The sequence below is a fragment of the Carettochelys insculpta genome, chromosome 1, assembly GCF_033958435.1.
Source record: "Carettochelys insculpta isolate YL-2023 chromosome 1, ASM3395843v1, whole genome shotgun sequence".
NCBI lineage: Eukaryota > Metazoa > Chordata > Testudines > Carettochelyidae > Carettochelys > Carettochelys insculpta.
In genome coordinates, this window is record NC_134137.1 from 65,066,711 (window position 1) to 65,078,493 (window position 11,783).

Sequence of the window (11,783 nt, forward strand, 5' to 3'; positions counted from 1 at the left end):
TAAATCTATTCATAAGTGGACTAAATGTATGCAAATTCGATACATTCTAAGGTACAGCAAGTGACATCTTTGGGTGTTTTCCCTTTGTAAAAACAAACATTTATAAAAATACAAAACAACTAAAATGTGTCTCTCTGAAGTATTAAGATTTAATTAAAAATACAAAATGTTAAATTACTTACATGTGATGAAATATACATAATACAATCATCAAGCTTAGCCAGCATAGGTATGAATCCTTCACTATTCACCGACAATGTGGGGGAATTCAATTTCTTTAAAAAACAAAAATTACATCAATCAGAAGAAACAAGAAAACCTCTGAAATAACTATTTTTGGTCAGAAAACAGAGGATTAATATAGCCTTCTTTCTAAGATTACAAGAAATAAAACAACACTTACTGTGTTAATGTTTTCTAGTTCATTAAAATAAGAGAGTTTCTGTCGGATATTTTCAGCCAGGTCAACGAGTTCTGACTGTTCAAAGAGGACAAACAAAAAATAAGTTACTTCAAATAATTTAGGTTTCAAATACAGATGTTAAAAAATTTGATCAGATTTTGCTAACCAAATAACAGACTATTAAAATAAACAACATTAAAAGGCAGAAATCTTGCCATGTTCTAAACTCTGAATTAAAGAAAGCATTGTTATCATGAAATATTGTTCTCAAGTGTATTGCCTTAATAGACACACAATCGAGGAGTATGAAGGAACCATAAAATCTTTCCAAGTACTAAAACTATGCAGCACTTTAGGAACCAAACATTCTTTAAAAAAATACCATGCACACATTCCTATCTTTATTCCTTTATCTCTCAGAAGCATCCATAAATACAACTCAGGAGAAGTCATTTAGAACTTCAGAAGGAGTATATTTGGAGAATATAATTTATTTGTAGATAATTTTGCTTTTGTCAGTTTAGAACAGTTTCCTGATTTCCAAATGGTTGAACTTGTGGAGACCCACTGAGTGTAATGGGTTTGAACAAGGGTCACTGAGGGCATACGTTTGAACAACGAGTGGATGGTGCTCATTAAAATCTTATTTTGCTCTGCAGAAACTTATTACTGGTAGTGATATGGGATAAGGAAACAAAGCAGGTCAACTAACATCCCAGAGATTCTGCAGCACTGACCCTCACAAAATAAAACTTGTTTGCACTACCGTTGCAGGCATGGTATAACCACATGGTAGGTAAGATTATACCTTTTATCAGACCCACTTCTGTGGGTGAGCGATACCGTTTCTTCAGAGTCTGTGTAAGCTTGAAAGCTTGTCTCTCACCAACAGAAGTTGACCCAGTAAGAGGTATTACCTCACCTACCTTGTGTGTCTAAAGTTATATATTTACTCGTGTACTGAGCGCTTCCTCTTGAAGTCAGCTGATATCAAACACTGAACCTCCCAGGAGTCGTATCAGTTTAGCACGAAGATTTCTAACAACTTTCAACAACTTTGGTCTATGTCTCATTACTATTTTGTTTGTGTTTAACATAGAATAAGAAGAGAATCAGCTATAAATGCTTACAGCTAATTTTGTTTCCTGAATGTTTTCTAAGGAAGTTTAAGCAACATTCCTATAAATTTTCAAAATAATAATGTCACCACTTTTCAGTGCGGTAAATTGAAGCCCAAAAGGCTTATGGGTTTATGAGTGAATGTGAAGAGCTTAGGAGACCTTTTAAAAATCTTTTACTAACAGGGTACAAAAAATAAATAAAGAGCAGACCCCAACTGGGAAAAGGGATAGATAGCTACTTAATAAAGCTGTATAAATGATAAACTTAACTCAAACTGTTAGAAGCAACACAGTTCATAAAAGAGAAATGGAAAAAATCTTAGGATGTTCCTTTAATTAGATGACGACTTAAGACAATATTTCCACCTTAAAGTGCATAACTTTCTGGGGGATGGTTTACTCACTTCCTATATGATCTAATTTCAGAAAGGTGTTTTCACTGGGGACTCCACAGTTCCCAAAGACCACAGCAAAGGGACAAAAGAATTCCATTTCCATTTTTTTATTCCTACAAGCCAAGGATCCCCTCCCCGCAGGTACTGAGCCCCAGAGACACACTCTCCTCTAACAATCCCCATCACCTCACACCTTCCATTGAGCCCTAGCCACCTTCACCCCCTGCAGAATCCCATTGTTCCTGTCCCCAGAACCAGCCTAACAAGACCCTGTGCATCCAGATCCCTTTACTGAGCCATCCACACCCAGACTGTCGCACACTGAATCCTCACACCCCTACATTAAGCCCCTCCATTCTTGGATCACGCAGGCTGAACCTGCCTACTCTCACCTGGTATACCTTGTATGAAAAGGCAGAGCCCCAGCATGTTCTTGGGGCAGAACCAACCCTTGTGCTGTGTCAGGACCAGAGCGACCAATGAGTCTGTTTTCAAGCCTGAGACGGCTGCAGGGTGATCTCCCATCTCCCGTGAACCCCATGATCTACATCCTCGGCTGCCATGCTGGAGCCTCCACTCTTATTTGTAGACAAATAAAATTTGCAGAATTTTAAATGCTGTGTGCAGCTTATTTTATTTTATTTTATTTTTTGGGGTGGGGGTGTGTGTGTCACAGAATTCTCTCCAGAGTAAATCAAGCATTTCCACCACTGCCCACATAATGCCTGTTCTATATATGTAGTGGAGTTTATTTTTGGTACCTTTAAATTTAAAAATCTTCAGTAGCTATTCTATTACAAACTACCTGCTCTTTCAGAAGCTGCTCACAGGCTTCATGTAGTGCTCCTGTCTTGGTGGACACAAAGAGATACTGTTTCTGCAAAGACTCCAAATGTTGAAGAGCACTATTCACGTCATTCAATATAGCATCACATTGTTCCTGAAATCCAGACAAATAATCCCTCATCTGTCTAGAAAAGAGAACAACAATGTAAAAAGTGTAATGTTTTCTTTCTATAGCTAAAAATATAACCAATACAGAAGAATATTTACTCTATTTACCTGAAAACACTGATCTCTCGCTAGAAAAGAATGCCATTTGAAGAAAGTAAATGTACATAACCAAAACAATGTTTAATAAAATCTTAAATGACAAAGTGGCCTGACATTTACACTCACAGGTCATAGATTTTTGTTTTAAAAATGATAATGATATCAATTTTCAGGCCTTATTAAACATAACATGGTTTGAATTTGAGTATCCAATTTAAATCTACAAGGAACTTTGAAACTCATCAGCCTTTGAACTCACCTATTGTGCTTCATTTTAGCACACATACAACAGTATGTAAAAATCACAAACTCTCCTCAGACTTGTGTAATCCCCAGAATAATAAGGACAGAGAACTAATTAACACTTATCTTTTCTCTGGACTCCAACTATAGTAGACACATTATGGTAATCTAATAGACCACTTTTCCATCTGTGACCAACAAACACAGCCATCATCAGCAACATCAAATGAGAAAGAACAGGGGTGTCTCTCTCCAACTTTGGGAATAGTTCACAAGTATGGGCTCACAATATAAGGAAGCCACAAAAAATTCTTCTCACAATAATAAAGGTCAGAGAGCCGACAGAAATAAAAGAAGAGACCAAGGAAGGGCAGGGGCAAAGCAGGACATTTCACAGTAAAATTTAATGCACTCAATTTTGGATTTGGCAACTTTACAGTTTGGCAGTAGGCCCACTGGAAATACCTAAGATCAGCAGCAGGATGGGCTGAATCACTCACAAGTATTTCAGATACAGCTCCTTATGAATATTTGATAAACAGCTAAAGTCAATTGAAAGCAGTCCTTCCCAGATAAAAGAAAGTTGGGTGAACATAGATAATAGATTCAACATAACTGGGAAAAGTGCCATTGGATTCTGAAAAATTATATGCATACACATTAGTGGACAGGATAAAATCCTTTATATCATATGCTGAAATATCTGTATAGCAGCAGAATGTCATTCCCAGTTTAAAAGCTGTTGCTGGATGCCAATCCTAAAAATATAAATGATACAATTCAACAAATGGAAGAAGGATCATACCTGTACTTAGCACCTTCATCCTGATCCATCTGGGCCTGCAGCTGAGCAAACCATAAGAAGAACTAGAACAAAGATTTTTAGATTGTCAATAACACGGACATTACAAGAAACCAAGCAGACAAACAGTCATACCTGAAGTTCCAGTGCAATAAACAGGACACAGATCAGCCCCATAACCTGAGCATCTTTCATTATGAAAGGGAAAAAAACCAAACAAACTTAAATACTCAACAATGATGCAGATGTGCTCTGCTATTCTCTGATCTAATTCCACTACATAAAAAAAATGTAAAATTTCATAAGTAAAGGGGGACCTGCAGGGGCCACAGCACAATCAGCTGCTGCATCTCAGGCTCACCCATGTTTCAGTATGTTACTGTTTTTACGTATGCCTACGTCTACATTACAGCAATCTTTCAAAAGAAGTCCTTCCAGAAGATCTCTTCTGAAAGAACTTCTTTCGAAAAACAGAATACACAAACAAAAAAGCAGATCAAAAGAGCGATCAGCTCTTTTGAAGAAGAGTATCCACACAGCCCCACACACACTCTTCCGAGAAATGGGCCTGGGGATCAAAAAAATCAGGTGCTCTTCTGAAAAAAAGAGATGGCAGAGTGTCTACACATTTTCTTTTGAAAGAAAGTGTTCTTTGTGAAATGGGAGTGTGTAGCCAGACAGAACCCCCCACTTTTGCTCTACTCCATCTTGCCTTCCCTAGGTGCTTCAGAGCACGAAAGAGTTAAAAGGAACAGCCCAGCCCTGGAATGCCCGAGAGCGCAGATGGGCTTATCTTAGCCACGGTCTTTGAAGCTCTGGAGCAAAGCTAAGAACAATGGGCTAATTAACAGCCAGGCCTCAGACTGCCCTTGGCTAACTACCATCAGTTGATTCGCCCACAGGGTCCCAGGCAGGAGGAAAATCTCCGGCCCATTAAAAAAACAAATGCCCTCAATTGTCTACCTCACAGGTGTGAGCTACGCCCTTGAACTCCCTGTGAGAACCAGCATCAGACAGTTTAATTCAATTGAAACAAGGAAGAGACCTACGTGACCCAATGGGCATAAAAGAGGGGTCCAGCAGACCCCCTATTTGAGCTCCAATTATCTTTCCTGCCGGACAGGAGGGTGGGGGTCTCCCCAGGTTCCCAGGGATACCTGACTCCTGGAGAAAAAGGGACAAAGGACTTCTTCCCAAGGGACTGAGAGAGAAAAACTGGCCAAGCCACATTGGTAACGCAGGGGTGAGGATAAGACCTGCTAGGTATTTTTATCTTTTTCTTTTGTGTGCATTTAACAAGTATAGCTCTATGAATTAGAGCGCATGCTAGCTATTTCCAATCAAAGTATAAACCTTGTAACAATTGTAACCAAAAGAGCTTAACTCGCTAGGTAAACAAAGCAACATTGTAACAGTAAGAGATTAACCTGTTAGATAAATAAACAAAGTAATTGATTAAGTGGTAACCTGACTCCTCCTGTTACTGTGCAAACCGAACACAAAACAAAGAACCCAGCTGCTTTCAGCTGCTGTAAGCCTGGTCACTGGTGGGTTCTGCCATAGACAAGGGCATAAGTGGCATCTCATCTGGCCACTGGCTAACAGAGTGAAGAGTACTTTCAAAAGAATGTGTTTTATGTGTAAGTATTTCAAAAGAACTTGTGTAGATGCAGTCTGTGTATTCACACGTATGTATTTTTACATTCTACATACATAACTTTCTTAAACATGCCAAAAGGTTTTTGTTTTGTTTTTTTTTTTACATGAACATAAGTGAACTTTCCGTTGGTTTGGATTACATTACACAGGCGGGGAGGGGACGTGCGGGGGGGCTGCTAACTGCAGGGATGAAAAGCAGGGTCAGACATAAAAAGTTTCCGCAACCCCAAACTAACTGAAGTAAAAACGTAGAATGTCACCTGCTTAAGTTTCTAGGAGCACAACAACATTTGCACTGCCTATCTCATTGCAAACATTTTTGAGACTGTTGTGGAGTACTTCTGTTCTTCAGTCTCTCAATACAAGAATAATATCTCCTATTAAACAACCAAGATGCTAAAGTTTTGTTTTCCTTTGACTATTTTCCAGTGTTAACAAAATAATAATATAAAAAACAAAAAAGGTGTTCAGTGCAAAAGCTCCACGAATTCACTAGGAAGAATTTCAGCAATGAAGTGATGCCTCTAGGGCTACAAAGCAAGTTGATTTGATTTACCTGCTGTGCAGTTTCAATTCTTTCATCTTCCATCCCCAAAGTGGCGAATCCTTTCAAGAGGATATCCTCTGTTGACTCGGGTATTGCTGCTGCTAACGTGACACTTAGTGACTGGGATGTTAAACTGCATAAATCTTCAATTGGAAGCTATAAGATAAAAATCCCATGGGCTTAGTTTTTTTTTAAATGACTGTGCTGTGCTTAATTTTCAATATGTAACAATATCTCAATCAGACCAGTTTATTTCTTAAGTTCCCGTTTGGTTATTTTTGATGAACTAGTCAGGTGGATGTTTTATAAAACTGTTTCAATAAATACATTTAACACCATATATCAGAGAGGTAGCCATGTTAGTCTGTAGCTTCAAGAACAACAAGAAGTCTTGTGGCACCTTATAGACTAACAGATATTTTGGAGCATCAGCTTTTGTGGGCAAAACCTGCTTTATCAGATATTTAACACCAGAATATCAATATTCAGAAATATTTACAATATTCACTTAATTAGCACAGTCTGAAAAAATTAACAGTAATACTTGCAACTAGACAAGGAGTAACAAACTGAATTAATACAACCCTCTCCTATATTACTGAACATTTTTACAAATCTCCAGTTTAAGTAGCTAAGCAACAGGACAAATTAATATTTGCAGGCTTAATAATCAAAAGGCATGATAAGTCCTACTTCCAAGAGCAAGCCAAAATAAAGGCTTCCAGTATCTGCACAGAACAAAAACTTTTGATCAGCATACAAAACAGCTTCATTAGCTTTTCTCCCCCATGTGATCAAAATTCCAATAATTTCAGAATGTTTTAAATACTACTTTCAAATACATACTCCAGATAGTAACAGACCCCAACCTCATGAGGATCCTCACTAACAGCCACAGTCTACACCCCAGGAACACCAGTCCTGGAACCTTTCCCTGCACCAAACCTGCTGCCAGCTTTGTCCACATATCTTCTCTGGAAATACCATCACTGGACCTAACTAGGTTACTCACAGAATCACGGGCACTTTCTCATGCTTCTCTACTAACATCATATATGCCATCATGTGCCAACAATGCCCAGATGCTTTGTATATTGGACAGACTTCTAACTCCCTTAGACAAAGGGTCAATGGGCACAAAACAGACATCAAAACACTCCAGATCCACAAACCAGTCAGTCAACATTTTAATGGAATGGGGCATTCTGTCAATGACCTCAAGGTATGTGTGTTACTGAAGAGGAATTATCGCACCGTTTTGGAAAGAGAAGTGGACGAGCTGACTTTTATATTCAAATTCGGCACATTAACACATGGTTTAAATTGTGATGGGAACTTTCTGAGTCACTATAGGGGCTCATCTGCATACTTGGCTCAGTCTAATTCTTGACCTTCCCCCCCACCCCTCCATTCTCTGATTTGCTCAACTTGATTATCTTTTTCTGATTTGTCCTCCTTGCTTACTGTTTTTGGTTCTCTGTGTCTTAAATATTGAGTCTGTTCTGGTCTGGCTATGGTCTGAAGAAGTGGGTCTGTTCCACGAAAGCTCACCTAATAAACTATTTTGCTAGTCTTTAAAGTGCTACTTGACTGCTTTTTGTTTTGATACTCCAGATGATTATATAGAAAGGTTTCTTAGAAGATAATTCTATTTTTCAGAATTTCAGCTTATTAAAAACATTCTACTGAATATAACACATCAAAATAGCTTGGTATAATTTAAATTTTTTTTTTTACTGGAAACTCTCTTGGAATTAGGTGCTCTATGTTACCTTTGAACAACTTGCAAATATGGCACTTCTCACTGATGTGCATGAGGTATTTAAGCAAGGGACACTTGTGGAGGTCATTAACAAGCATAGGAGGCTTACACTCTAGGCACAGTTTGAAGCCTAGGAACCAGACATGCTCTCCTATGGGCACTCCTGAAGGCAAATCTTCCAGCATCAGTGCATGCAGTGAGCACATACATGTAATGTGGAATGGACACGAGCAATCATTCAAAGAAGAACTACTTCCTTTTATTTATTTTATATTTGCTGGCTTCTGGGGCTTTGTCTACGCTACCGCATAGTCGATTTTAACTCAATTTTACAATGTGACAGTCTTTACTGTGTAAGAGGGACCCTATCAGGGAACATTTTGAAGAAATTTGTTCCCCGAGTAAAAAAGGAAAATGGGTCAAGCGTAAGCAGCGCAAGAAAATAAGGGAGACTTAGTTGCAAGAATGAAACACCATATGGAAAACTGCTTATTGGGAGAAAATGATGTGGATGAAGATGTGAATATGGCTGAGTGGATCAACTGGTTAATAACTTAAATAATTCACTTTGCAATGCATCACTACTTAAGACTCTCTATGCCTTTTAGTACAAGTCTGATTTGACAAATAAATTCCCAAGCTTGTGTGCATGTTAGTTGTTGCTAGAAAAAAAATATTGTCTTAGCTAATTTTTATAATTTAATTTGTTAACTAGGTTTAGAAACTTTCAATACACAAAGCGCAGTAAGAGAAATCTAGAGTTGCCACTTATTACTCTCATTTTCTTATTTTATATTACACCAGCAGCACCTGCCTCTTCATGGCAGTTACCAAGCCCGGAACTTGCTGGCAGCTCCAGCCCTGAGGATCGAGCCAGGGCCGGGGGAAGCCTGGCAGCCCCAACCCCAAAGACCCACCCAGGGGAGCCCCTGCAGCCCTGGGGCCGGGAGCAGATCAGGGCACAGAGTCCCATGGGCAGCTCCAGCCCTGGGGACCCAGCCAGAGGAAGCCTGGCAGGCCTGTAGCTGGAAGCCACTGGGGCATGTAGCCCCACCGGCAGCTCCAGCCCTGAGGATCTGGCTGGGGTCAGGAGTTGACCGGCGTGCGGCGCTCCATCAGAAACTGCAGCCCTGGGACCCAGCTAGGGTGGGCCACAAAGACACATGCCTCTCCTTTTATAACAGTATAGATAATACACGCACCTTATTTTCGAATATCATGGTCACATACCATAATGCTGATGCCATAAATCTATTCCCTATTTTACTTTAGCATAACTCAGCTTTCCAGAGGAAACCCCATTCTAGGCTTGTTACCTCAAAAATACAGAAGTACCAGTGAGTTCAATGGGGCTTACTCCAAAAGTAAGTGCATTTCAAGCAGTCAGTCTTAGCTTTTTTTCCTAACTTGACCTAAATCAATTCTTGTATGATTTAAATTGCTATTTAACTCAATGGTTTAAATTGCCTTGATTTAAATCAATCCACCCTGTTGCTACCTATTAATTTCATTTGGTGACCCTATTTCTTGTGCTAGGAGAAGGAATAAATAGCACTTAGTCATCTCTTTTTCAAGTTGAGAAGTCCCAGTTTTACTAATCTCTCCTCATATGGAAGCAGTTCCACACCCCTAATAATTTTTGTTGCCCTTTTGTGAACCTTTGTCAATTCCAGTATGTCTTTTTTGAGATTGGGCGACCACATCTGCACATAGTACCCAAGATGTGGGCCTACCATGGATTTATATAGAGACAATATGATATTTTTCTGTTTTACCTAATCCTTTCTTAATGATTCCCAGCAATCTACTTGCTTTTTTCACTGCTGCCGCACACTGAGCGGTTATTTTCAGACAACTATCTGCAATGACTCCAAGATCTCTTTCCTGAATAGTAACAGCTAATTCAGACCCCACAATCATTTTAAATACACAGTTAGGATTAGGCTTTTCAACATGCACTACTTTGCATTTATCAACATGAAATTTCATCTGCCATTTTGTTGTCCAGTCACCCAGCTGTGTGTAATCTTCAGAAGTTTGACAGTTGTGTGCACCTCCCAGTGCTGTCAGCTTCAGCAAGACCGGGCAGAAGCCCCTAGCACCAACACCCCTCTGCAGGGAAGAATTCCTGACTACGCACCACCCCTGTGGTGGGAGGAGAATGGTAGAGTGCAAGGCACTCTGTGAGCTGCACTTTTTAACAGTAAGAGAACCTCATATGACTCAGGAGCCACCCCCAGAAAACAGTTAGTCCTGCCTCAGTGCAAGGCAGTGGACTAGACGATTTATTGAGGTCCCTATGATTCTGCAATTACTGTAGCGGAGCCACTCTCCGACGGAACAGTGTCGCGAGTAAATGCCACCTGCAACAGCTTAAAAGTGGAGCGTGACTCCAAGTAAAACCACAGCCGTGCGGTAGAAGGGCAGAGAGGTGACTGTCTGCATGGAGAACGCAACAGAGCCCTGGAGCTCGCGCTCAGGGAAGATGCCAGAGTCTCTCGTGGCCAGGAACGCCTCAAGACTTCGCCCATTTCATGCCCAGTCCAGCACCGTGCTGGCTCCCCGCCCCGCTCCCCCACGGGCCGCTCCCCCGCCCTGCGCCCCGGAGCGAAGCAGCAGCCGGACCAAGGGCACCTCCTGGGCAGCAGGACATGGCCCGACACGCCCCCTCCCCGCGGCCCAGCACAGACCGTGACCCCCGCCCCGCGGCGGCCAAGCTACGTGGCAGCTGCTCCTGTCAGAGGGACGAGGAGGCCCCAGCGCCCGCCAGCTGCTGCCGGTCTCCGGCCCGGCCGAGCCCCTCCCCGCTCACCTCTGCCGGGACGGGCGGATTCTCAGCCGCCGCTCTGAGCTCAAGCACCGAGTCCGTCTGCCGGTCGGTGAGCGGCGCCATGGGCCGGGGCTTGCGGTCCCAGAGGCTGAGCTTGTCCCGGGTCTCCCTGTCGCTCAGCTCTGGGGGTGGCTCCGCCATCCTCGCTGCCAGCGGCAGCTGGAGGGGCCAGGAGCGGCCACTTCCGGGATCCGGGAGCGTCTGAGGCGGCGAGAGGGAGCAGAAAGAGGGGCGGAACGATCTGAAGCCGGAAGCGCTTCCAGAGGGAAAGAGGCAGGCGGGAGCGCTCCACGCGCACACAACCCAGGGGAGGAGCTGATCGGGGACGGCAACTTCCGGTGCAGGGGCGGGACTTTCCGAAGCACAGGGAGCGGCAGTGACTGGAGGCGTCTCCTGTCCAACAGCAGGCACTAGGTGGAGCCCGGTCACATCTCTCAGCCCTTCCCAGCAAGGTGGTATCCATAGGAATCATTGCACGCCACGGTAAGACGAGTCTCAGCTCAGAGGAGGGTATACAAGTCCTTACGCTTCCACATCTGGAATTACATATGTTCTCTTGGTAACAGAGAGGTCACCCTGTTAGTCTGTATGCCAACAGAACAAAGCAGCAGAAAGGTAACACTTTACAGAGTAACAAAATGATTTTGTTTCACAGAGGTAGCCGTGTTAGTCTGCAGCTTCAAGAACAACAGAGTGTCTGATGGCACCTTATAGGCTAGCAGATATTTTGGAGCATAAGCTTTCATGGGCAAAGACCCGCTTCATCAGATGGATGAGGTGGGGGGGGGGGTGGTTTCAGAGGGGTATTTAAAGAGTGGGGTCCCAGCAAGAGGGAGGGCCAGAGGTGACAAGGTCCACTCAGCAAGGTGGAAACAGCCCAGTATCCACAGGACTTATCAAAAGAGGAAAAAACAAGTCAGATCAGACAGGGGAACCTGAGCCACCATCAGTGTCTAAAGGGGAGCTAT

General features: G+C 42.2%; 1 protein-coding gene across 2 annotated transcripts in view; it reads right to left on the reverse strand.

The window, feature by feature from the left end:
* The window catches only part of COG3 (component of oligomeric golgi complex 3), a 55,060-nt gene extending 43,957 nt beyond the window's left edge, over window positions 1–11,103 (reverse strand). The window contains exons 1-6 of one of the 2 annotated variants that reach the window (XM_074988111.1): window positions 10,798–11,103; window positions 6,233–6,379; window positions 4,021–4,082; window positions 2,725–2,890; window positions 404–478; window positions 183–275 (exon numbers count right to left, since the gene is read on the reverse strand). In XM_074988111.1, the coding sequence (XP_074844212.1) occupies window positions 183–275; window positions 404–478; window positions 2,725–2,890; window positions 4,021–4,082; window positions 6,233–6,379; window positions 10,798–10,956 (702 nt within the window). In that variant the 5' untranslated portion in view covers window positions 10,957–11,103. Of the gene's footprint in view, window positions 1–182; window positions 276–403; window positions 479–2,724; window positions 2,891–4,020; window positions 4,083–6,232; window positions 6,380–10,797 lie in introns of those variants that run through there. The other variant, XM_074988120.1, reaches the window with a different exon arrangement.
* Between the last annotated feature and the right edge of the window lie 680 nt (window positions 11,104–11,783).